The sequence below is a fragment of the Arachis stenosperma genome, chromosome 4 (assembly GCF_014773155.1).
Source record: "Arachis stenosperma cultivar V10309 chromosome 4, arast.V10309.gnm1.PFL2, whole genome shotgun sequence".
In the NCBI taxonomy this organism is placed as follows: domain Eukaryota; kingdom Viridiplantae; phylum Streptophyta; class Magnoliopsida; order Fabales; family Fabaceae; genus Arachis; species Arachis stenosperma.
The window spans coordinates 131,783,378-131,811,208 of record NC_080380.1 but is presented as its reverse complement, the minus strand read 5'-3'; the positions used below and the strand labels follow the sequence as shown (position 1 = coordinate 131,811,208).

Genomic DNA, 27,831 nt, shown 5'->3' with positions numbered 1-27,831 from the left:
CTGATTTGCCTGCTGAAGCTCAGTTACCATACGAAGGAGCTTGGATGGGGTGGGAGGAGGTGCGTCAGCCATTGTTAATCGTCGAGGTATTTGGGACCTGAGAGAGAGGGACTTCAAGCTTCGGCCCCACGGTGGGCGCCAAATGTTCTTGCCTTGCTGTAGCCGAACTATAGGTCGTCCCCGAGAAGGAGGAGGCTGAGCTTATCTTCGAGTCGCAACACTCCACCACCAGCAAAACCGAGCAAAAGGGGGGAAGTACCTGCAAAAAGTACTCCGACGCTCAAGTCAGCTTTTGGAGAATTATCTTAAAGAATTTCTTTTGTTTTTGAATTATCTGCCTTTACCGTTTTCTCCCGATTGCTTTTTATAACCGAGATATTATAACAGTAACATTGTTGTCAAACTCGCGAGTTAACTCGTAAACTCGTACGAGTTTACGAGTTTAGGTAGTGGAATCAAGTTGACTCGGATATAAACTCGATCTTGAGTAAACTCGGGTAGACTCGGCTAGACTCGGTCAAACTTGGTCAAACTCGCGATTCCATGGCCGAGTTAGCGAGTTTGCTTTGTGCCCAATGTTTTTGGCCCAAAATGCCCCAATATAAAACATTTTCCTTTTAGGGTTTCAAAACACAGACTCACTCATTCATTGCACCATTTTTTACTCGAGTCCCAACTCTCACTCTCTCATTGTGTCACGCTGCCGCCTTTTGTCGCGATGCCGCCGTTCATTGTGCTGCCGTTGTTCATTGTTGTTCTACATCGTTCGCCTATTTCTCCTACCTCTGCTCTTCTTCACGCCATCATCCTTGGTCTCTATTGCTCTTTTGCTCTTCTTTGCTTTGTGCTTGTATCGTCCGCAACTCTACCGCGCTGCCACTGTTCCTCAGTTCGTCACGCCGTCATCTAAACTCTCAAGTTTTTAACTTTCTAGCTCTCTACTTTGCTTCGTGCCACCAAGCCGTCCATCTCTGCTCTACATGACGTCTTTGCTCTCTCTGTTTCACGCTATCATTGTTCTCGATTGTAATTGGTTGCCTGGACTTTGTTCTCCTCATCTGAATCGCTGTATTCAAGTATTTTTTTTAAATATTATTTAAAATTTTTATAGATTAGAATTCAGCCATTTAGATATTACAATCTTTTTAATCACTCTGTATTATCATTGGTTCATGATTGTAGTCTTGTAGACTAAGATTTAGTAATTTGATTATTTAGTAATTTTATTGCTTTAAGTTTTTTCAGAAAGATTGGGATTTATTAGGCATATAAATTTTACAAGCTTTTCTAATCACTTTGTATTGCTTTAATTTTATTGCACTTGATTTTACAGATTACTTGAATAGGATTTATTAATTTTAGTATTTGATATTGTTGATTTAGTAATTTGAGTGTTTGTCATAGAAGACGAAGATGTCGAAGGATTTTAGATTTAGTTTATTAGAATATTTAATTGTTGATTTGTTGTATTTAAATGTGTATTCTAAATTACCAATTATAATTTGTTCTACTATTTTAGTATATTTTGTATTTTAATATTGAAATTGTTAATTTTAAATGTCTAAATTTGATTAAATATATATAAAATTTTAAAGAATTCATAGCTAATAAACTCGTCCGAGTCTACGAGTTAATTCGCGAGTCAAGTCTAGGTCAACTCCGCGAGTTTACTTAGACTCGCGAGTTTGACAACCTTAAACAGTAATATTCTTCAATTTATTGTTTGTGGTATAACCGATCAAAAGGCCAATTATTGTCATAAACTCGACATAACTGATATGTCGGTTACAAAGATGTCGGCCGAGTTATAACTCGTAACCGATGTATAACGGTCGTATCAAACTCTATTTTCAGTTTTCAGCTCAACAATCTTTATTGCGGTAAATCACTTGCTTTTATATATAGTGATGGTTTTTATGGTTTTATTAACAAAACCAGATTATATATTATTAGATTCAAACTATTAAAAATGTCTTCAATTTATTAAATTACTGATAAAAGTATTATTTAAATTTGTTCACAAAAAAAAAACATTATTTCTAAAATATTTTAAAATTCAATAAAAGCACCCAACAGTTTAATATATATTTTCAAAAAAAATTCAAAGGTCAAATTTTGATATAATTTTTTACAATTAGGATTAAAGATAACATTTTTATCTTTAAAAGTTTGTGATTTTACCATACGTAGATATATATATTTTGTAATTTTTAAATCACCAAAAATAGTTTTAAAAAATAAAAAGAAAATTTAGAGATCGAATTTATTTTTTTTCTCGTATTTTTTAAATAATTATTCATATATTTTTACAAAATTTTAAATTTAAATTATAATTAGTTTGTCAAATATAAAAGTCATTTATTATTTGTAAAAGAAATGATATTTTTTTTGCTATTTTATCGTATTTATTTTAAAATTTATTAAAGATATTTAATTTTTATCATTAATAAATTTGGATGATACATCTATTGGCATTTACTAATTCGAAAATATTTTGTCGATCGTTTACTCATACAAATATTCTCATCCACTCTTGTGATTTTATTATATGACTCGTTAATTTAAACTTTAAATTATAATGATTCTTCTTTCCATTATACTTTAAATTATAGTATTTTTTTTAAGACCTCAAATATTTCTATTTGTTCATTCGTTCGCTAAATAATTTTCTTTTCCGTGAACTCCTAAATATTATTTTTTGTGTATCATTGTGTCCCACTACTTCATCCATTCATTCTAATGATGATTAAAGAAGTTCCTAATAAGCCAGCAATTCAATAGAACCTTCTAATTAGAGTAAGGACTTAACCACAATTCCACAAACTATACACCTCCAAAGTACATGTACTCATCTAATTAAATCTCTATGTCCTGAAGAAAAGAAATATATATATATATATATATATGTGTGTGTGTGTGTGTGTTAGTTATAGAAAATGTTATTTGATAGCATTATGAAAGAAATTATGTTAATGTTATCAATCATTTCTCCTAAAATTTGGTAGGGTTTGTTCATGGCCGGTCCAGCTTGAAGATTCATGACTAAATTATTCAATTAGGTTATGGCCAAGGTTATTTGGGTTATTCGGTCCGCCCTAGTTGAACCCAAAATAAAAAATATATAAATTAGAAGTCTGTTTTAATTGAAAAATACACAAATTATTAAAGTTGTTAACACAATATGTGATGCTATTGGGAATTTTCTTTTCTGTTGTATTATGATGTTGCAATATGGACTAAGTAATTTTTTACTTTCTTTGTTTGAGCTTATAAAGTTCGGATATTTCGCTGAGTTATTGTGTTTGCGTGTCGAACATATTTTGGATACGATACTTACCGATACTTGTTTGATACGCGTGTCTGCTGTGTCTAACCATGTTTTAATGAAAAATAAAAAAAAATTCTTCAGACACATTTGGACACACATAAATACCATCACGTATCAGCGTGTCCAGTTTTATTCTTAACATATATTTTTGAAATAAATTATATATAGTATATACTACTATTATTTATTAAAACAAAAAAATATTTTAAATATTTGATATAATTAAAATAAGACATTAAAATTTAATTTATATTTTAATACCAAAAAAATATCAAAATATCATTACAATTTATCTAAAAAATATTTTATATTTTATATGTATGCATGTTCTTGTATCTTATAAAATTATAACATTCGCGTGTCGACATGTCGTGTCCCATGTCCATGTCAGTATCCGTGCATCATAGGTTTGAACCTAATAATAATAGAGGGATTTGGATCCTCTAAATTTTGAATTTTACTTTAAAAGGTAAAGTGTGATCTCTCACCATTTATTTCATAGGTCTCAAGAGAAAATATGATAGAGAAATCATACTTTACCCTCTAAAGTGAAAATTCAAAATTTAAAGGATCTAAATTCATAATAAAAGATATGATAAAGATTAGAAAGCAACGAATATTTCTAAGGTATGTTTTGTAGGAAGATAAAATTATGAAATTCAAGTAAGTTTTTATCTTATTTCGAAAATTATAATTATCTTAATTTTAGTTTAGCTAATGTATATTATCTTGATATATATAATCTAGTTTAAATACTAAAATCTCAAAATATATAATTTAGATTCGGTATAATTGTGATCTAAAAATAATAAGTTTTATTAAATCTAGGATCTGAAAAATAAACTCGATAAATATTTAACATTAAATTCGAATAATAAAAAATAGACCTAATTTCACTCTTCCATAAAACCTCCTAAAATTTGACATGTTCTTTTTTACTAGAGCTTGTTTTAGCTTTGAGGCATAAACATAAATTTATTTTTGCCAATCTTATACTAAAATTTTATATTTATTTAGAAGAATGGAGGCAAATTTTTGGTACCACATCATAATTTATTTTTCTTAAGAATTTAAGATATTTAGAGACACATAAATATATAATAAATAGTTTTATATATATGTAACCGTTAACATAGAATTAAAAGTCATTATAGAACAATAATATATACACTGAATATAAAAATGGAATTTTAAATCTTCAACAAAAAACCACTAAAATGGAGTTTTCTTTCTTGCAAAAGAAACAAAATATATTAACATAGTAGATAGTACTATTTTATCTTTGGATAATAATTTAGTATATTGATTTCATTTGGTAGCTTTAGAAAGAGTCTTAGTCACTGTACTATCAAACAGAGACAAATTACTAACTAGTATGATGGTGAAGATGTATCCGATAATAACGCATTTTTTTCAGTGTGTGCATGATATGATACACCCGTGAATCGTGATCTATTATTTAATAAAAATACTAAAGAGAAAATAACTAAAGTCATAAAATTTAACATAATATTTATAATTGTATATTGTTATATTTAACATTATATAATTAAATTTAATAATAATTAATAAATATTAAATAAAATAATTTTAAACTATTTAAATTAATTTTTTTATTATTTTTCAAATATTATTGTTATTTAAATGAACAAATACTACCTTTTATTTACTTATGTAGAGGCCTATTAGCAATTGAATAATAATAATAATAATAATAGAATTTATTTATTATTACTATTATGGCAGCTACTGTTTGGCTGTACTGCATGAGATTCCAGCAGCATCTGCTGTATTTATCGGGTGAAATTTCATAAAGGCATAATTATTATTGTACATGTTAAAAAAATGTCATGATGGTGATGGTGGTAATAGAAGAAGAAGAAGAAGGAGCTGAGTGGTGATGATGATGATGATGAGGATGTGTACCAATTTTGAAGGCAATAATCAATGGCAGTGGGATATAATTGAGTGGCAGAGATATATATATAGTGTAGTATAGATAGAGGGGGAAAAAAGAAAAAGAAAAAAAAATCATGGATTTATAATTTGAATAAATATATTATTTAAGAGAAGAAATTGGTGTGATGTTGATGTGGACCACATGGTTGATTGTGAGAGGTGAATGGGTAAGCAGCAGTCAATATACATAAATATAGTGCATGTGAAACTGCTGCTCCTCCCTCTCCAACTCATTTTAAACTTATATAGATACCATTTTTTTTTATTAAAGGCGGAAAGATTCGAATTTGCGATCTTTTAATTGAGTATGAAGAGATTATACTATTTGAGTTATAATTTATTGTCAAATTTATATAAATAGATATATTTATCTATTTATTGAATTATACATTTGAAATGCATGCATTAATATCACATTATCCCAATCCATCTATATATCATTCAATCTTAAATAATTAAGTTGGATTAGTATAATAATTAGTTTACTAATTCATTTAAGTAAGAAGTTAAATGTTGAGAATTTAAATTCTATTTTCTATATACAACTGTAAGTGATAAACTCTTAAATAAAGTTCTAATCCGCAATAAATTAGTTTTTGACCCAGCAAAGAGATATTGTAAGAAATCAAATCAATCAACCTTAAATACATATGATTTTTTTCTTTTTACAATATTTCTCAACTCAGTAGATTAAAATTAATCTATCATAAATTTAAATTTTATTTAAAAGTTTACTTTTGAGTTGAGTTTAAACATTATACTCTAATAGCCAATATAATTTTTTTTTTTATTTATGCAATCATTTTAATTGAGTACTATATGTTTTTTTTATTGATTTATTTAGTATATAACTAGTTTTTTTATATAAAATAATATAGAAATTAATTTAAATAAAATTACTTTTTATTTTTAACTTTAAATAAAAATCACAATATATTTATAGGAGAATAATTAAACATTTTATCAGGAAAATAAAAGAGATAAATACATGTGTAATACACTATATATTTACAGTATTTAAATATCTAAGTAAATAAAGAATTTAGAAAACCAAATAAATACTATTATAGATGTGTTTAGAAAAATTAAAATTTTTAGGAGAAGTTAGGAGGACTATGTAGGACGCTTTTGGTAATTTTTTTCTATTGTTGGGTTACAAATTCGACCCAAAAAAGGGAGAGAAGACATAAAACAAATCCTACTTCTCAGTCTTTTTTTTTTTTTTGACATTGCTATTAAGAATAATGATTAAGATTAGGACAACGCTACTAATATAAAAATGTCCAAGATACAGAAAAATCACACTTAATACAAGAACTAATATCAAATCAAAAAGAGAGTTTTCCAACTAAATACTAGAGCTATAATAACTCTTGTTACGATGTCTCTACTTTTTATTGCAATATTCTGTTTCCAACACTGTATAGAAGACCACATCCCTATTATCAATACCACAGTTGCTCACGAAGATTATTTTGGTGATCACATAACTTCTCATTAGCACCATAAAACTTTCCTGTTTTTATTCTGATTATTGACCATTTTTTTTCAATTGTTGATGAATTTGAACTCTTTGTGTGAAATATATTGAACCTTAATATTATTGAAACTTTGCAGAAAATTTTTCAGTTTATTTCTTTTAAAATTTAGCTTCCAATAGTTATCACCTTGTCCTTTGGTCCATCTCACCAAGATTGCTTCATTGGTTTTGAAGACCACCTGTTCTATTACACTCCTCGAGCAAGAATTGAACGGATATTTCAATGCACTCCACCAAGACATTAATTCTAAAATCTACATTCAAAAACTCACATAAAAACATAAGAATATTATTCTCTGCATTCACAAGATAGCCACCAAAGTTAAAAACATGGCTATTCTTTCTAAAGAAGGGACATGGATAACCTTCTAAAAATAATTACAAAATATATTCAATTTGAAAGTAATCTACTTTTTCATATACAATTTGTATTGTCTCTATGATCATGTATGTTATTATTACTTTCATATATTTTTTGGTATTTTTCATTACGTGTGAATTAGGAGTAAATTATTACAAAGTGTCTGGTTTTATGAGAAAATGATAAAAACCTACACCTTATGTGGCGATCTACATTCATAAAAAAAGACATATTATTTTACAATCAAAATTGGTCAAGGATCATGTGTGATAATTTTGTATTTATTATATTTTATTTAATAAGCAAGAAAAAAAAAACTTTATAATTGCGTTTAATCCTAATTTTGTCTTCGTATATACTTTCTCTTCAAATCCTAATATTCGATTATTACACTAGTGCACTCTTCCAAGGCTCCATTAGCTGTATATATACTTCCATCATCCATGTACAATTTTTTTTTTTTAAAGATTTGATTCTCATGCTTTACCTTAAAATTATTTGTAGTAAATTTTGGTTTCAAAAGTCAATTCATTTATTTTTGTCAACGTTTCTTAGCTTGTTCGCCAATCATAACCTATTCGTATATGATAATCCACATATATTGCATTGTAACTGTATATTGTCAATATAGCAAAGATGTTATTATGTTATTATTTTCGTCTTTATTTAATTTGTTATGGATTGTATTGTATGTTGCTATATATCCATCTATTTCTTTTTAATTATATTATCAATTGAATAGTTTTATTTTTTACATACATGGCTTTCATTTGCTTTCTCTTGTTTATGATAAAGAATATTATTATTATTATTATTATTATTATTATTATTATTATTATTATTATTATTATTATAACAAATTTGAGTAATGTTTATAAGTTTATGAAAGTAAGAAATATAAAGAAAACAAAACATTCTAATTGGGGGCATTTCTTTAGCATATCCTTTAAATTTTATGTAATTTAATTAAAAAACTACTTTCTTTCTTTTTTTTAATCCAAATAAAACTATAGAAATACTTTTAATAATTGAAAATACTTTTAAATGATTTTTTTCCAAATGTAATAAGTTTTTCTATTAAGTACTATTTTTTATTTATGATGTATCTAATTAAAGCTTTGACATCAACTGAAAATCGTTTAGTACTTCAACCATTTTTCTTATTTTGTTTCAAGGGAAATTTGGTCTAAGAACCTGTGGAACTCATTGGCTACTTCAAGCATTCTTAGTTATATACATTATATATTATCATCCCATTATACTCATCAGTACGTTGCACAATTCATTATTAGTACTAATTATCTATGGAGGGTACAATTATTATGCATGGAATAAATTAAAGTAGAAGACGATAGAAGAAAAAAGATCATCAACTACGAAGAAGAATGTGTACACGTTGATTAAAAAATCTGTTAAATTAGGAGATGTGTGAAATTAATGTATTAAAAGAGGCGTGTTTAACGTAAAATATAATATATAAACTTGTATGACTTGTATGTAAAAAATAATTGATTCTCTAATTACAAATTTCTTAATCTATTTATAGATAATAAATATATTAATTATAATTATAAATTATCATTATAAAATAAGTTATTTTATATTAAACAACTTATATAACAGTAATATTATTTATTATTATAAATACTGAATTTAATAAATTATTATTACTTTTGATTTTAAATTAAATGAGAATAAAATTAAAGATATTATTTTATTTAGATTTTATTAAAATTTAATAAACATTACACTCACATATAAATAGTAGTTTTTAGTGGATTTCTAACATATCAAAACTACTTTCGTAGCTCTTTTCTCATCAAATAAGTTATAATTTAGCTTATCAAAAATACAGAAAAATTAAATTAAAAAAATTAAAATAATTTTTTAATCACTTTTATGAATATAAATAAATTTTTTTTATTATGATATATATATATTTTTAATAATTTAATATAAATAATTTAGATTATAAAATTATTTATTCTAACTACAGCGATTTCAAACTCAAGATTTTAATTTTAAAAGATTTTGAAATTTCAAATTAACAAAAGGAGAAAATAAATGATTATTTAACCGAATTCTTAGTGGCGGTGTGGATGGATTCTATGTATGAATGAATAAAACCTAATAAAAGCAAAAGAACAAAAAAATTCGTTGGTGGAATAATTAAGGCTAGTTCGTAATAATTTCGTACTTGGCAATCACAATAGCCACTAAAGATCACGAGCATTATATGTAGACTTTTATTATGTGGGTGATGCAAATTAAATATGTATAGTACCGAAAAATTATCTTATTTTCACCTTCACTACTTGATATTTTTTCCATAGAAAAATATTTGGCACGGAACTAATAATATTCTAAACGAAGAAACCTAACTTGATAAATGAGATATATATAGTTTCTCACCAATATTCTTCTATTTATATTTTAAGGTTTAGCTCGGACCATACAAATAAAATTCAGCATCTCCGAAAATCTTTACTTTTGTCGAGTTATTAAGTACTTCCATGTATTTTTTTTTATCGAAGATAAGGATATTTAAATTCGCGATCTCTTAAGTGAATATAGAGAGACTATACTATTTAAATTATAATTCATTGGATTACTTGATGTATTTATAATGGGAATAATGTTGAAATTTCATAAGTAATAGTTTTATAATACCTTAAAAAGTAAGACCCTTTCGTTTTATCTTAGATCAAATTTATTCAATTCATGCGGCTACCATGTCTTCATATTCCTTGATTAATTGGCAGTCCCCGCCTCATCATTCACTTCAAATGAATTGTGATGCTAACATGTCAGTTGTTGACAAATCAACTGGTTTTGAATGTATTATTTGAAAATAGAAATTCGAGTGTAATTAATTTTATGTAAAATTAATAATTAAAAATCGTTAAATAATTTAATAAAATTGATTAAATTGTCATTTAATAATTTTTGTCTATTAACTTCACATGAAGTAATTGCGGCACATAAATTTTCGTCTTATTTGAAATGCTAATAGAAATTTGGTGAAGGGTTACACCGGGATTCTCTCATATTATGCCTCTATTTTACATTGTGAGCTTTTCATACTTTGAAGGGGACTTATATTAACTTTGAAACAGATACTAATACGGACAATGACTAGTGAATAGAATTATGAGATTATGCATTGGAATTGGCTAGAACCCTAGAATTGTTTGTACCATCATACAGATGAATTTTCTCTCTCTTTCTTTATTTTAGGGTTATGTCTCTATTTCATGTTTTTTTTTTCTTTGTCTAGGCACCAAAAAGAACCGTCATATTTTATTTAATAATTATATTAAGTGCATATCAAAATAAAAAATTTAAAATTAATAATTAGTATAAAATATATATTAACATATAAAATATAGACTAAAAATAAATTAAATTATACATATATTTTATACAAATATAGTGACTAATTTTGATAATTAATTTTAGTGTATAAATAATTTTTTATTTTATTTTATTAATAGTTAATTAGATTTAGTGTAATGCTCTTACTACAAGAGAACAATATATATTAATATAGGAGAGTTGTATGATATCTAAAAAATTAGTAAAGTAAAAAAAGAAAATGAGGATACCACTTTTGTATTTGTATCACATAGTGTAAAAAATTAGACATAACAGACAACAACATTAATATATTAGATATAAAAGGGGAAAAAAGGTTGTATGATGTATAACCTTCCTTCAGCATATGCCATATAGCATCGGCAAACTGAACCAAAGTGTGACACACATGCCATCACGTACCCAAAAGAATCTTGCCTGAAATAAGATAAAAGATATACATATAAGTTATAGTCGTATTTAATTATACACCAAAAACATAGGCAATAAGATGATGTTATGTTGAAAATAGTAAAGCATTTTGATATCATAGTTGACTAGGAACATCTTCATCATCCCGCATAGTGCAAGTATTTTTGGCGGTAGTAATACAAGAAATGAGTGAAAGGGGTTGTGGTCCTTGTCCTCATCAAATGGCTAAACCTTCCTTGTTCAAAAGGGTATGATGAGAACCAACGTGGAATTACTTTAACTAGGCAGCTGCCTTAATTCATTTCTTATTAATTACCACTACAACAAAAATTACTTTTAGTGGCAGTAATATAACGGTTACTATATATCTTATTATTTTAATTTATATTTTTTACGATAATTATATATTTTTTGTTATTCACAGTATTCTTTAACTTGATAAGTGAAAGACTAATTTATCACTGATCTAAGCTCTATTTAAAAGTTTGCTGTTGGTCATGGGTTGCTGCAAGTACAAGGCAGAATTCAAACTTCCGATACTTATTTAAACCGATAAGTGAACTGATCACTCGACCAATCCAAGTTGATTATCATTATTATTATTATTATTATTATTATTATTATTATTATTATGTGTTATAATGGTAACTTATAATTTTTGTGGCCATTAAAAGAGCTTTACCAACAATTGCATAATTGTTACTAAAACTTTTTAGCGACAAAATATAAGAAGCTAATATCTAATTGCGAAAAAATATATTAATATTCATTTTTATTGTTACTAAAAGCAAAATATCTTAAAAAGTAATGCTTGATAAATAATAATTCAAAGTTATTTTATTTAATTTAATATCTATAATTTTATATATGCAATTTTTATAAATATATACTTATAACATATAAAATTATTTATTTATTTCAGTAACAATTAAAAAATACAAAATAAAAAATTAACTATTTTAAATTAATTCTTATTGTCTTTTAAATATTTTTATCTTAAATTTGAGTTGTAGCTAGCTAGGGATATAGATAGAAAAAAAATTATTGAGAAAACTTTAGAGTTTGTTTGATTTATGAAAGTAATTTTTGGTTTTTATTTCTAATTTTTTCTTATTTTGATTTATTAGTCATTAATTATAATATTTTTTAAATTTTTAATTAAATTTTTACCATTCAAAACTTATGATTGCATATATATATATATATATATATATATATATATATATATATATATATATATATATATATATATATATATATATATAAAATAAAAATGTTCAATTAGATTATTATTAATTATTTCCGTTAAAAATAAAAATTTTAGAATATTCATTTTTTATTTGGATTTTATGGTAATCTAATAAAAAGAAAAAAGAGAAAAAAAGAAAAAGAGAAAGAAAAAGAAAAAGGAGAAGGGAAAGGAAAGATATAATACAATGGTTTTAAAGAAAATTAGGGGTATTTAAATTTAAACCAATCTAAATTAAATTATTTATCTAATTCAATCTATATAAATCGAAATCCAATTAAAATCGCACTAATTTGGATTTGATTGGATTCTATATTTTATAAACTGCATAGATTGAATCGGATTTCGGATCTATTTTTCAAAATCGATCAAATCCAATTCAAACCATACAGTACAATGTGTTATAATATTATTATTTTATTATTATAAATATTTCCAACTTTACTTATACTATGTTCAATTTGTTATATATTTTTACATTATTCATGTATTGTTATTATTTAAGAAATATTTTATGTTCAAAATGAGATTTATTTATTTATTTTAACTAACCTATAATTTTATTTCTATTGTTATGTTATTGTTGATTTTTCAAAATATTATTGAGATTTGTTATATCATTGTTGGTTATTTAAAATTTGATGTTGAGACATGGGTTATTTTTTTAATATTGAATGATATTTGGTATAATGCATGATTATGATGCAACTGTGTGTTTTACTGCGATATTGAAGACAAGCAGAAATCGCTTCTCACGATTTATAGACAGCAGCAAACTAAGAAGACAAAAAAAATAATAGAAAATAAGAAAATGGAGGGGGCGACTAGAAGTATGGTGGGGTGATTTGATATATGGTGCGGTTGATTTATGAGTCCGAGATAACAAAATTGGATATTTATAGCCGCTAAGGGTCAAATTTTTTATCTTCCTCACAAATCGCCCTACCATCTTCTAGACTTCTAACCCCATTTATTTTCTTTTTTTGGTATTTTATTATTTTCTTGTTGTTGTTTACAAATCGTGGAGACCGATTATTGTTAGTCTCTAATATCACAGTAAAACATACAACTACATCATAATTACACATTACACCAACTGGCAGTTAATATTTAAAAAAGAAAAGAAAAAATCTTAAAACTTGTTATGTATATTTAATTTTTTTAATTTACAAATTGCAATGCAAATCTAATCCAATTCAATTTAAATTAGATAAATTTTTTACTCAAAATCGATCTAAATCGCACCACAAACACCTCTAAATAAAACTGAATATTCTCCATATTCGAAATAATCTATCTTGGGCAAATATCAAACATCTACTAGTATTTGCATGGTATATGCTAGCATGAAAAAATACAGAAAAGTCAGCATCAAAAGAAAAAATAAATTAAATAAATAAAGAAAAGTGATATGTAATTTTACTTTCTCTACTCTCACTATGCCTTTTTCCTTTCTAGCTTATACTACTAAATGAAAAGGACTCCCTTTTAGATCAAACTAACCCCACACGCTTTGCCCTTACCATATGACCCTTCGCTTTCAATTCCTTCCTTATGTACCTTCTTCACACATATTTCTTCCATTTTTGCATTCCTGCTTTTCATCTTAAATCTCATTCAACGGGATATATATACACTATACTGTGTTTATGTGAACATTCAATTTTTCTTAGGCTTTCAATGTATTGTGTCTTAAACTTAGGGTTGGTATGTAAGAGAACTATCCTTGTTTGTTTTAACATGTGGATAAATAATGCAAATTTATATAACTATATATTCCATTTAATTCAAAAACAATCATATAAAAAAAGCACTAAAGTTCTGAAAATCAAACTAATTATTAAACGAGTAGAATTAAAAATTTAAAGATTTAACCGAGTTCGATCAATTAATGATTCTTTGACGCTTTTTTCGATTCTTTGATCGATTTATTTCCAAATAATTTTTTACTTGAACTAGATCACTTTAATAGTCAATTTCAATTAATACAATTGAATTAACTAGTTTTGATCCAATTTTCAGAAGGTGGAAACTCAAGTATAATCAATTTCATATGAAGTTGATAATTGAGAGTCATTAAATAATTTAACTAATTTGAGTAAATTTATTTTTATCTAATGACTTTCCTGCACCTGAGTTTTTTAACTTTTCAGAATAATGTAAAGCACAATAATCATGCATATAGTAATAATTAAAGGGTTCAATTAGGAGTAGTACAAAATAAAATGAGGTAAAATTTTTCTCTTTTTATGTGTTTTGTGGCGGCAAGAATTAAAGGTGAACATGTGAAGTGGGTAATTAGCTAGGCGAAGTTGGAGAAGAATATATACTAGCTCCCACTATATAACATGATGATATAAACAAAAACGATCCAATGAATGTGAGAGAGAAGAGGGGGCATGGTGGTCATGATGATAGTGAAGAAGATGAAGCCAAAATGGGGTTCATTTTCCAAATAAATGAGCATGGCTTTGGTACTCAATTACATGAAGAAAAGGGACAAAACAAGGGACCTAACCACATTGACTACTAAACCCTTTCACCCTCCATATAATTTATTTATAACCTTCTACTTGTTATAATTATACTCATTTTCCATTGGACTCTTCTTACCACACATGTGACTCTCACGTGCAACTCCATGTGACTCTTCTCTTCAAATTGGTCTTAGTTCGGTGCCTCTATAACAATGCCATATCCATTCTTTTTCTTAATAATTATTATATGGATTTTTTTCTATCTAATGTTTTAGTCAAAGTTTATATTGAAAGGATTTTTTTGCTTTAATTTTAAGATTGATTTCGAAGAGGAATCAAGTGAGAGAATATAAGATGAGAAGACACCATATCCAACTCAAAACCTTAAGGTGTCAAATTAATGGGTCTCTCATCTTATAAACTCCTCACTCTTCTATGCTTTCTTTAATGTGGGACTAACTTCAACACTCTTCACACTTGCAACATTAACAATCTCCCCTTCAAGTGCGAGTCTCCACATCAAACATCAACTCCCCTCTAGCTCCTCCACCACATATGAGTATTCGTTCATCACACCGCCGCAAAATACCGCGGGACACGCCACCCGAATCACCTTTGTCAGGAAGACTTTCGATACTTCACCTTGAATACCCCTTAAAACCACTAGACCGATTAACCATCGACTCTGATACCACTTTGTTGGGCCAACCGTGGGAAGCTCTCGACAATTGGGGAGATTTCGGAGAGAAATCAAGTGAGAGAACATAAGATGAGAAGACACCACATCCAACTCAAAACCTTAAGGTGTTAAGTTAATTAGTCTCTCATCTTATAAATTCCTCACTTTTCCATGCTTTCTTTAATGTGTGACTAACTTCAATACTTTTCATACTTGCAACATTAACAGAATGTATGAAAAAAAAATCATTCTTTTGAACTTATATTAAAAATACCCGCAAAACACTAGTTAACAAATTAAAATCTTAATTACATAATGAATTAACATGCCACTTTTTTTTTTCTTTGAAATTTGGTATTCATGCTTAGTATTAGAAATTCAAATATTTAGATTTAGACCCGCGTAATGCGCAAAAAATTAATGGTATAAATTATTTTGTACATAATATTTTAGATAACTAAAATGATAATGGGAGAGTTTTTAATTAGTTTTATATTATAATTAGTTTTAAAAATCTCTATATAACCTTTAAAACAAAAAATTATATCTTATATATAGTAGTATAATACAATAATAAAGTATAATAATAAAAACTAATAATTATAACAATCTATTGTATATATTAAAGTATTTGTTTAAGTAAAATTTTTTTGATAAAGTATGAAAAAGAGAATCAATTTTTTTTTATTTGATTATGATAAATGAGGTAGATTTAAACAAAAAGATTAACATATAAATACAAAATATATATATTTATTGGCAATCAAACAAAGTTTGACTCATAAATTCTACTTCATTAAGAATATTTTTTATCGTTGAATAAAACTCAGTTAAAGAAAATAAAATAATAAAAAATTAAAATATTTGCATAACAGTTCTTCTTAATATCGTGGAATATCAATTGACTTCACAACTTATAAATTTATTTCTAATTCGAAAATTTATAAAAAATATAATATGTGTTATTTGATCTAGACTATGAAATATATAAAAATATAATATTTTAATAAATAAAGTTAATAATAACAAATTAATAGGATATTTTTTCTTAGAAAGTAACTTAATAATGATATTAAATTTATTAATTAGAAGATAATATTACTAAAATTTATTGATTAAATTTATTATTAATATTAATTAGAAGATAAGGCTAATAATAGAGGCGCTATTGAATGAAGAAAAATAACTTTCTAAAAAAATCAATAATTTATAAAAATTACAACTTAGAAAAAAAAAGTCTTATGTGGTAGTAGAATAATAGATTAGACATCTCTAATTGTGAAAAAAATTGCCTATCAACTTTTATATAGATAAAATAGATAAATTGATAGATAGATTTAACTTGAATAATTATAATTCTATTTTTTAGAATGAATTTTTAAAATATTTAAAGATGCAAATTTATTATTGTCTACTACTCGACCAACCTTCTTGTACTTTTGTCCCATATGAAAACTCTTCTATCTAATTATTTGTTTGTTTGTATCTACAAAACTAATTAATAATTAGTTAATGGGGGATCACGTATGTGGTGGCAAGAATGAACCAAAATATTTGGGTTAATTGATAAATAAATGATCATAACATTAATAAAATAATGTGGGTTATGTTTTCAAGGCCTAAAGCCAAAGATTAAGCATAATGACACACGTTGTTTAGGATCTTAATCCAAACACGTTTAGACATTTTTCATAACACTAATGTGAAAGCAAAGAATTTACGTACTTAATTAAAGACCGGTCTTTTTCTTTTTTATATGAAACAAATAATAACTTTTTGACCATGTACTGTCGCATTTAATTATATACAAGATAATCTCACTAATCCACATATGGATTAATAATAATGTATTCATATATAGTTAAATCATATCTCCATGACTTATTGTTAATTAATTGATTTATTAATTTCAAATTAAAGCCACCTGATGAGACTATCTCTATTATTTTCTAATGTGTACACATTTCTTGACTTTCAGATTCATCTATTAACAAATATGAAAAATATTTGGTAATATAAAAAAATTCACTAATAAAAATAGTCAGAATAATAATTTATTTTATTTAATCTCTATTAGTTATTATAGTAGAGTAAGAATTAATATTAATTAGGAAATCATTTATTAAATATTGAATGGTTTAATGTTTAGACTTTGAATCTCACTGAGAATAAAATTAAAGATGGGAATAACTCAACTATTACAAACCTCAAACCCCTCAAGTTTGATGTGTGTATGGTATCTGATGAACAAAGTGGTTGGCAAAATATTTGAGATAATAAATGTAAAATGTCTGTGTGCACTAATTTTGGTACTAACGAAAGAGCATTATCTATCTTATAAAGATAAAATGATAAATTTTATATAAATAAAAAAAAGTAGCAATATTATATGGACAATAAATATTATTATTTTTTACTAACATTTAGTCAACAATAATTTATATTCATATCTATAAAGATTTTGTAGACAAAAAATATATAATTTGTACATATATTTACCAAAATTTGTATATAAATTAATATTGTTTGCACTTATATTTTTTAGAGTTTACACATATAAATTAATAAAATTTATTTATTAAAGACAATTTAGTGTTTGTATTAACTGATCAAATAATGACAAAAAATACTAAAAATTGATGACTCTCAAGAGTTTTTTCATAAAAAATAAGTTTTATTATTATTATTATTATTATTATTATTATTATTATTATTATTATTATTATTATTATTATTTTGAATTTATATACCTTTCTTTTATATCTAAATCATTAATAGTCGAAATTGATTGAACTCCAACTAATGTAAGCTCAATCAAATAGGGATATAATTTAATTTATTATAGTATAATACTCTCTTAACACCCTTTTTTTCAAGAAATATATTTTTTAATTTTAGATTTTGAAGATAAATAGATAAACAAAGAACTTATAAAGTAAACCATAATAGCTTTTGTTTTGCTTTCTAATTCTTTTTTTCTCTCTCTCCTTCAAAAACTTCAAACTCACAAATACCACACCTTAAGAATTATTGGCTTCAAATCTTTCACTTAAGAACAACTGTCAAATCAATTTAAGCCAACCTAGATTTTTACATATACTATGAAACAACACACTGTCTCTGATGTTTTTCTTTATGAAGATACATTTGGAAGTTACTTAACATTTTTTTATGTATATGCCACTTTCTGCTTCTTGGGATTATTACCTTCAGAGAAAGTGAGCAACCACTAGTTTTATTAATGGTTATGTAAACATATATAGCAAAATAAACCTTGAGTTAACTTTGAATACCAACAACAATATGTCAAACTTGTCTCCTTCACTAATCATTATTAGCACAACTAATTTGATTACAACTCATATCACATGACTTTTGTGACCATTTTTATTGATTCAAATATTTTTTTGTTTTGTTTTGAAGATCCCATAGTAACATTAATTGTGAGAGAAGGAGACCTTATATAATTAAAGTAAACGGTCTTAGAAAAACTTAATGAAAGGAAACTTCTAATTCTAAAAAGTGTAAAACAACTTGTAGAATGGGGTGCACCACTTTCTATGTACTCCCACTTCTCAAATCTCAAGGTTTACCCCAACTCTTTAAGTTACTTAGATTCTCTTTTAGACCATGAAACAGAGCAAGAAAATAAGGATTTTCATGAGTTTATATAATTACATAATTAATATCATTTAGTTGGCTAGGTAATACTATTTTTGTTATTGAGATAGTAAATTTAGAAGTTGTGTTCATGTTTAAATTGATTTTTAAAAAATTATGTATAAGCCAATTTGGTTTTTAAAAGATTCAATATTTTAATTTGGTTTGAAAAGATATTTAATAAAGTTCATTATAATATTGAAAAAGTAAATGAACTTGTGCCTAATTTTTCAAGATTGTTTTGAATTTTAACCCTTTAGAAATGAATTAAATTTACATGTGGTGATATATCTAATTGAATGAATAAAAAATAATAATGAGAAGGAAAGAAAGAAGAGAGGCAAATTTTTTCTTCATCTCCTTGTGCCTTTCCTCATCTATTGCTGCCCTTTGTAATGATGAGTCCTTGTGCCATCATTGCAAACACAAAACTTTCTCTCTCTCTCTCTCTCTCTTGCTCAGATACAAACACAAAATCACAGCTATATCATCACCCTTTTTTTTTTCACCCTCTTAGTTTATTATCTTTTTTTTCTTTTTTTTTTTTGAATTTCTCCACCTATAAAAACCCCCCTTTATGGCCTATTTCTTACACCTCACTTTCATCTCTTTAGTTTCCCATTTCTGGTTTTATATGTAGTTATTAAGTGTTAAATATTCAGTTTGTTGCAACAAGTTTAAGAGAACCTTATCTATCAAGCTTCTTCTTCTAATACAAGTTTAAGAGTGAAAATTAAACAGCATGTGCTCTTTCTCTTCACAACAAACCCCTCTCTTTTTCACACTTCCATGGCCATCCAAGAAACTCAACAAGCACATAAAGTTGAGCCTCCTCAACAGGTATTCTTACCGATTTTTTTTGTGTACACGTAACATGATTATTTTTTATTTCTAGTTTTTTTTTTTTATCATGCATCCTCTGTCCAATAATAATTCTTGACGTAAAAAAATTAGTTAAAATTCTAATTTTTTTCGACAACTATTATTGGACGGATGGTATTTTTTCTATTCAGTAATAATTGATCGGAAAAAAAGGCTTGCATATAGAAAAATTAATGTGTTTAAAATTTTGAATATTTTTTTTATATGTCATCAATTTTCTTATTTATTTTTTGTGGTTGACATTGGTTTTGTTGATGATGACATAGAAGGAGAGCACAACAATTGAAAGAAGCAAGAGAAAGGAAAAGGATGAATATTGAGATGAAGAACTTGAAATTGTACATGAAGAACCAAAGCATCATAGAAGAGAATGAGAAGTTGAGGAAACAAGCCATGATTCTGCATAAGGAGAACCAAGAACTCTTCTCTCAGCTCCAAAAGAAGCTCTCAGAACAAAAACAATACTATAACTAGCTATAGCTCTTAGCTGATATAATATATATTATTTATATATATATTATACGGTTTATTTTAGTGTGGCCTAAGAGGTGAAGAAAAGATTTAAGGGTCTATATATATGTTTTATATTGATCCTTTTTCGGTTATGTTTTAGCCACTTAGCCTTGAATCTTTAACTTCCTTCTTTTTCTATTTGCTTATTTAGTTTGAGGTTGAATTAATCAATTAATTAATTCTCTAGCAATAAGTTTAGAGGGGGGGGAGGATAAAAATATGGATAAAAGGGGAGATATATGTCAATTGTAACCATTATTATAAGGAGTATAGTATTAAATATTAAGCAATGCTGTGTATTATTGGTTCTTCTAGAAATGTTATGTTAGTTTTCCTGATGCAATGTTTAGAAATGATAGAAGAATGAATCGTTTTCTTCTACTATGTGTTTCGTTGACTATGAAAATCAAATGAGGCAAAATTTTATATGGATTTATTGTGAAGCAATGTTATATGACTAATAAAATTTATTTTTTTTAATATTTAACTAATAAAAATATTTTTGTATTAAATTTTAAATTTTAAACTGCTAAATTCTAACCGTATAAATATCAAGTATTGATCCAAAATGTTTGTTAATATTGATAAAAAAAAAAATATTGGTTCTAATATTTCTTTTTTATATACAGTTTAATTGAAGTCATGCTAGTAACTTATAATTGTGTTTGTTTTTTGAAACATGAACATTAATTATAGACACGGTAATATATGTTTATCGTTTGTTTATTGAGATATAGATTTAGATAGATTTTGAAACATGAACATTAATTATAGATTTACAAAAACATAATGTATAAGACATAAAATTTGACCTTTTTACCTTTAATTATTTTTGAAGTTACCAATATATAAGATACAATGCATCAAACATAGAGGATAAAATTGATATTTGATTTATACACGTATTTTATACATTTTACTAAATACATTATAAAATTATGAAATAGTTTCATTTACTATAAAAACTTATACATGTTTTTCAATTGAATAAACAAAATATAATGATACCATACAATAGAGAAAAGTTAAAGATCCAGCTATTCTGATTTATATTGGCTAGTATTTTTGACCTGCAGCTCAATAATTTTAGTCCAATAACTTAACAATATATTTTTAGTGAATATTTTTAAATATTGTTAGTTAATTGCTCGTCAAAAATAATAAATTTTGCTAGCATTGTTTTCGTAAAATATTAGCGTGATAATATATATATATATATATATATATAATATTTTTACACCGACTATACATTAATGTTAAATTTTAAAAATATAGTATGTGCCAGTCAAGGTAAAAAATGTACATTGTCTACCAAAAAAGGATTAAAAAAAGTAAACTACAAAAAATGAGGGTAAAAGGAATCAAACTTACTTTTCTTCATTTTTCTGAATATTCACCTCGTCAGTTCAAGAGCTTAACAAAAGAAAAATAATGTAATAGACACACACAAATAAAAAAAAATTAAAAAAAAAGGACAAACGTTAGAATACCTTAGCTATAGGGCTACAAATATTTTTGGCACTACTAATCATTCTTAACATTGTCATAAAAGAACAATGTTAATAAATCACAATCATTGTTAGTTGAAATCACATTCAGAAGATACAAAAACATGATAACCTTAGCTTTTGCATGCTATTCTAAATTAATGTATGCCCTATAATTCTATAAATATGCACACCTATCATTCTCTGTATTTTTCCCCCTTCCCACTTTTTAATATAACTTTCAAGTTATTACAAATTAAGAATGCTTGTGTATATTCATGAAACATGCCAAATTGTTTTCCAATAACACAATTGGGTCAATCAAATACTGTGCACTAAGATTTTATATAGTCCATGGCATGTTTAACGTTTGTAATTATCTGATCATAGATTCATAGAAGTTAATTATGTGTGCAATAAATAAATAATAACAAGATTAGTGAAAACTCTTTCTGAGATAATAAGAAAAAGTTGTACAATCAAAAAGTAAAAGCTCAGAACAAGGAATGCAAATAAATGTTTCTTACCGGTTGAATTGGTACCATACAAAGATGGAAAAAAGTGTTTAAATTTAGTAAAAATGAACATTATAAATTACAACAGTCCAGATATTCAAATAATAAAAAAAAAACACATTTATCTTTGTAAATAGATTCTAAGAGGAGCAACAGTCACATATACAGGGGTGTCAGTATATACTGTTTATTTATATGTTGGTAATAAAGTTAGAAACTTATAGAGATTCATGTACATATATAGGAACACACGGAAGACGATCAAATATTTCTTCTTCATTATATGTTTAGAAAGCGGTCCACATATAACAATGTACTTTGTCGGTACATAATGTTCCATACTTTTACTACCTATCATTGATGGAAAAAAAATTTTGATGTTTGTAAGAAAAAAAAATTTATTTGTACACCAAAATCAACTATCAAAATCAGCCACTAATATATTTTTATATAAATATATATTTTTATATAAATATGTATTGTTCAATTTATTTTTAATATGTATTTATAATTCAATATGTATTTCATACAAATAGTTAATTTTAGTGGCTAATTTTGATATACACCTAACATGATTGTTGTAAGAATAAAAGCAAGGGAGAAGCAGATTATTGAGAAATGAAAACTGAGTTTGTAGTTGTATTGACTCTTGTGAGAGTTGTGATGATTATACAAGAGAACAATCATACGAACGTAAAAGATACTATTTATACACTAAATCAACAACTATTATGTATTTGTGTATAAATACATATATTATTTAACTCATTTTCAATATATATTTTATATTCTAATATGTATTTTATACTAGTGGCTGATCTAGTCTATACCTAACATGATCGTACAAATATATACATGCACTAATGTACTAACACAACTCAGCAAAGCAAAACTGTCATAACCACCTATGTCTATAAGAACTTAAAAAAAACGTGCTTAATAGTTAATACTATAGGGTAACAGTGTTGTTTCTAGGAAGACTAGCAACATATAGGATAATTCGGAACTACTTTGAACTGATTTTCTTATTTTCCAAACATTTTTGCTTAATTATGCTTGGAAATTGGAATCTTCTTACGCTTTCAATTCAAAAAATACAAGCCAACCAAAACCATAGATTTAGATTTACAACAATAATAGTTTTGGAAAGATTTGGTAAGGTTCACCCATTATAAGTATTGATGCATCTTTCTAACCCATACTCCAAAAAATCTTCCTAACAGAACATGACAAAGAAAATATTAGAAAAGAAAGTAAGGTGTTTAACACACTGTAAATATAAAAAAACATTCAAGATTTTTTATATCTAGAAATTAGGACTTGGAAGATTTATCAGTTTCCATAATATATACATAATCATCTAGTTCTTCTAAGATTGGCAAACACCTAAACAAGATAGTAGGATACACTGATAGAAGTCATAAAACTAGTTCTATAAAGTGGAAAAACCTAAGTTAATGACGACCAATTAAGATAAACTCATTATCATCAAGAACCTGAACATCTTTGTCTCCAATAAAGTGCTCTCGACCGATTCCCTTCACCAAATTGACAAATTCCATCCGCTTCTTCAAAGGGAGAGGTACATATGGTAACCTGAAAACCGGCCGAGCAACTCCGAGTTGAGCAAGAGCTGTGTTCAAACCGATGGGGTTTGGCTCGCAAAAAAGCCATTCAACAAGAGGCATGAGCTTAGAATTCAGCGCCGGATTCTCACCACCAATTATGAGTTCTCGCATTAAACCGGGAACCAGGTTGCTTGCGACAGATATCACTCCTGTCGCTCCGTAGCCCCATCTAGCATCATGGCATTGGTCATCATTCCCGCTCCACACAACAATGCCATTATCTGTATATTGTTTGATCCTGTCATTTCCCATACATTCCTTGACACCGGCTAAACTCGCACTCTGTGCTAAGGTTTGAATCACCTGTGGAGGAATGTCTTGACTGGTCCTTGAAGGCACATTGTATATGATGGTAGGGCCCATCGGAAGCACGGTATTGAAATGAGAAATCAAACCATTCAAGGAAGTTTTGCCGTAGTAAGGGTTTATGTGAAGGGCAGCGTGCATCCCAACAGCAAAACCCTGCTCTGTGGCATGGATTGCTTCCCTTGTGGAGTTGCTTCCGGTGTTTCCTATAACCTTGATTTTCACTCCGAAACAGTTGACTGTGTGCCCAATAAGCATTATGTGTTCATCCCAGCTCATTAATTGGCCTTCTCCAGTTGTGCCACCAACAATGACACCTTCAACTCCATTTTCAATCTGCAAATTTACTAAGGTATCATATGCTTCAAGATCAAAGCGACCATCGGGTAGGTATGGTGTCTTAATGGCAGTTATCAATCTCAGACGTTTTACGTCATCTGTGGAAGTCCTATAAATACAAATATACAATGCATACAATACTTCACACCATGAAAAAGCATCTATGAAGCTATGCTTGTAAAGATTCTTAAGATGAAATTTTTAGAAAAGAATTTGCAAAAGTTGGCTAACATGTCTGAAACTATAAACTAAACTAGCCATACAAACAGGAATTCATGTAGTGGGAAAAACATGTCAGCAATTTAGTTCAAGTTTAAAAAGTGAACGTATAGCTTGTTTCTTAAATCAGTATAAAACTGCTGTGCAGATCAAAGACATAATCCTAGTAAACTATATCTTGAAGCGAATAATAATAAAGGAAAAAACATATGCAAACCAAGTTCAAACTGCAAGCAGGTGAGAGAACACTGCATCACAAAGCAGAATAGAAAATCAACTTTTGTCCTCCGAGAATCAAACTCAGTGAATGTATACATTCTATAGTTCCCACCTAAAGAATGCAAATACAATAGAAAAGATCATCTAGCAAAATGAAAACATGATTTGGCACATGACGTTCGTTATAAAAACCCACCTGTTCTTAGCCTCAAAGCTACGCATAGGAAGGTGGAAACTGGATGTCAAAGCTGCTTGAGTAGGCTTCCAATGCAACTTCCTGGTTCATATACACAAACATTTTAGTGTTTAAAAGAAAAGGATTAACGACAAAATGCTGGAATCTTTCCACCGTTCGATTGACACCAATTCACCCTTCTCAAACCAAAATTGTAAAAGTGTATATATTCAGTTCAAAATAGTGTAATGGATACACATCATCAATTCCATCATAAAAGATTAGTTTACTTCTTTTCCTTATATCAAGAAAAAAGCAGTCTTGTCCACGAAGAACTTGGAAAAATAGATATAGATAACCAGAGTTAGAACTCAGAACTGTTCAGCAATGTTTTTGGTCAAAACTCAAAATCCACATATTACAGAGAAGACCAAGCAAGTCTCAATTATTAGTATCTTATTATTATGCTATAAGAAGGGGAGTCTTGGAGCAATGATTGAGTTATCTCAAGGTCACAGATTCAAGCCATGGAAACAGCCACTGATGTAATTATCAGTTGGGCGTCTCCCTTTCTCGGACCCTGCGTTACCGCAGGATGTTGTGTACCGGGCTGACTTTGTTTTATACTTTTATCATTATTATGCTATAAATCATACAGAGTGGTTTTCCAAATTAAAAGAAAAAACAATGTTGACCAAGGCCAAGATGACAATGAACAAACCCACAAAACCACACCTACAGTTTATTCATCATGTATTATAAGAACTAACTAAAATGGAGCGATGAACAACCTCATGAAGCAATGACATAAGCTATAATCCATGCAAGCATTTAATCAAAATAAGTACTTAAGACATGAAAAAATAAAATACAATTATAATACATCATTGACAATAGAATTCGTGTTTCTATTTTATGATTTCCCAACCAAATTTCTAAAAAAGAACACGCAGGAAAAAAACAAAAGAAACCTCGAGAAACAAACATCAAGTCAAGATACAAAAATAAAAAAAAAATTGTATCCCTATCACTACATATACACACAAACAGAAAAAAAAAAGAGCATAACTCGTCGGAATAATAATGACAAAATCAATAATAATATGGAAGTTATACAGATAACTAAGAAAGATAAAATGGAACCTGGTGTTGGTGGTATGGCCATGGAGCGGAAAAGCGGTTGCTCTGAAGGAGAGAGTGGTGGAGGTCTTCAAGAGGGCCATGAGAATGTTAAGCAAAACGACGTCGTTTGAAGCGTGTGAGTGAAATAAATGTTGATGAAAGTGGAAGAAATGGCAGTAGTTGCAAAGACAATTTCCTGTTTAATAAAGTTAGAGTGTTCTCAGACGCAGTCATCCAAACCGAACCCACAGATAACCTAATAAGTAATAACAGCCTTCACGCGATCATGCCAGTTCTAATTTTAATTTTATTTTTGAACTTATAAAATAATACATAAATATTTATAAGACTATATCTTATAGATAATAAAATAAATTTATCTATTTAATATTTATTTTTAATTTAATTAAAATTTTATATTATTTTTAATTATTTTATTAATATATATGTATAGTAAAATTTTTTTATTTTTTATTAAAATAATATTATAATTTTAAAATGATATTAATTTTATTTTATCAATTAATTTAATATAAATTTTAATTTTAAATTAATTTATTTTTTGAAAGAATAAAAAAGTATACTGAAAAAAATCTATTAAAAAAACTCTAAGTTATTAGTCACTTGTTGTCTTTAAATTTTTGGAAAAATTTTAAAATTATCTTAAATATTTATCGTATTAGTAAAAAAAAACAAAAATGTCACCTTTTCAAAACTAATGAGTCAAGTATCGCTTTTTTTATATTACTATAATTAATTTATTGGTATGAATTTGAATTCAAATAAGATTTTAACATGTTGATTAAATTAAGATAGAATAAAAGACTTCTTATTTTTTTGACATAAATTTGTCGGAGCCATTTAAATAAAGATGTTTAAAATAACTTTTTTTTAAGATGATTTTTAATAATTAAAATTTAATACATATAATCGATTGAATTGTGTTATTTTTATTAAAATTAGGCCAAGTAAATTAATTTGACCGAAAAAATAGTGAATCAAATCTTAAATCGATCTAAATTAATATTATTTTTTTTATAAAAAATGACTACAAGATCCTTATTATAAAAAATGACTAAAATACTCCTATTATAAAATTTAGCAATAGCATCAATTACAAAATAAATTAACAATCATAAAATTAGTAATAACATAAATTAAAAAAATTAAAAAAAGAATTCATGTATATATTCTTCAAAAATTAAAAAAAAAAAGGAAAGAACAAAATACAGAGGAAGAGAAGGAAGTCTTGGCCACTTCCATTACACGACTATTTTAGTCTTTTTTGGTTACTGCAACAAAACTATCACAAATCTAACCTTAACTCTGTCTAAATCATTACCATCCACTATCCCCGTTCTTTTTTTTATATATATATACTTAAACA

At 26.8% G+C, this 27,831-nt stretch overlaps 1 protein-coding gene and 1 long non-coding RNA gene across 2 annotated transcripts; one reads left to right on the top strand and one right to left on the bottom strand.

Annotated features, from left to right (window-relative positions):
* Window positions 1-19,642: 19,642 nt before the first annotated feature.
* On the top strand, window positions 19,643-20,772 carry LOC130976770 (uncharacterized). The gene is made up of 2 exons (XR_009084753.1): window positions 19,643-19,879; window positions 20,188-20,772. It is a non-coding gene; the product is annotated as an uncharacterized LOC130976770 (long non-coding RNA).
* Window positions 20,773-23,753: 2,981 nt separating this feature from the next.
* Window positions 23,754-26,687, bottom strand: LOC130974073 (4-hydroxy-tetrahydrodipicolinate synthase, chloroplastic-like). Its single transcript, XM_057898825.1, has 3 exons — window positions 26,466-26,687; window positions 25,344-25,424; window positions 23,754-24,818 (listed from the first exon to the last, which is right to left on the bottom strand). The coding sequence occupies exons 1-3, from the start codon at window positions 26,543-26,545 to the stop codon at window positions 23,891-23,893; spliced, it is 1,089 nt and encodes a 362-aa protein (XP_057754808.1). The 5' UTR covers window positions 26,546-26,687; the 3' UTR covers window positions 23,754-23,890.
* Between the last annotated feature and the right edge of the window lie 1,144 nt (window positions 26,688-27,831).

Bases quoted from the DNA above. Each gene is read 5' to 3' on its own strand.
- LOC130974073 (XM_057898825.1), bottom strand. From the start codon at position 26,545: ATGGCCCTCTTGAAGACCTCCACCACTCTCTCCTTCAGAGCAACCGCT. The intron at 25,425-26,465 runs GTTCCATTTTAT...TATATGAACCAG, and splicing joins GGCCATACCACCAACACCAG to GAAGTTGCATTGGAAGCCTA. The intron at 24,819-25,343 runs GTGGGTTTTTAT...TTGTATTTATAG, and splicing joins AGCTTTGAGGCTAAGAACAG to GACTTCCACAGATGACGTAA.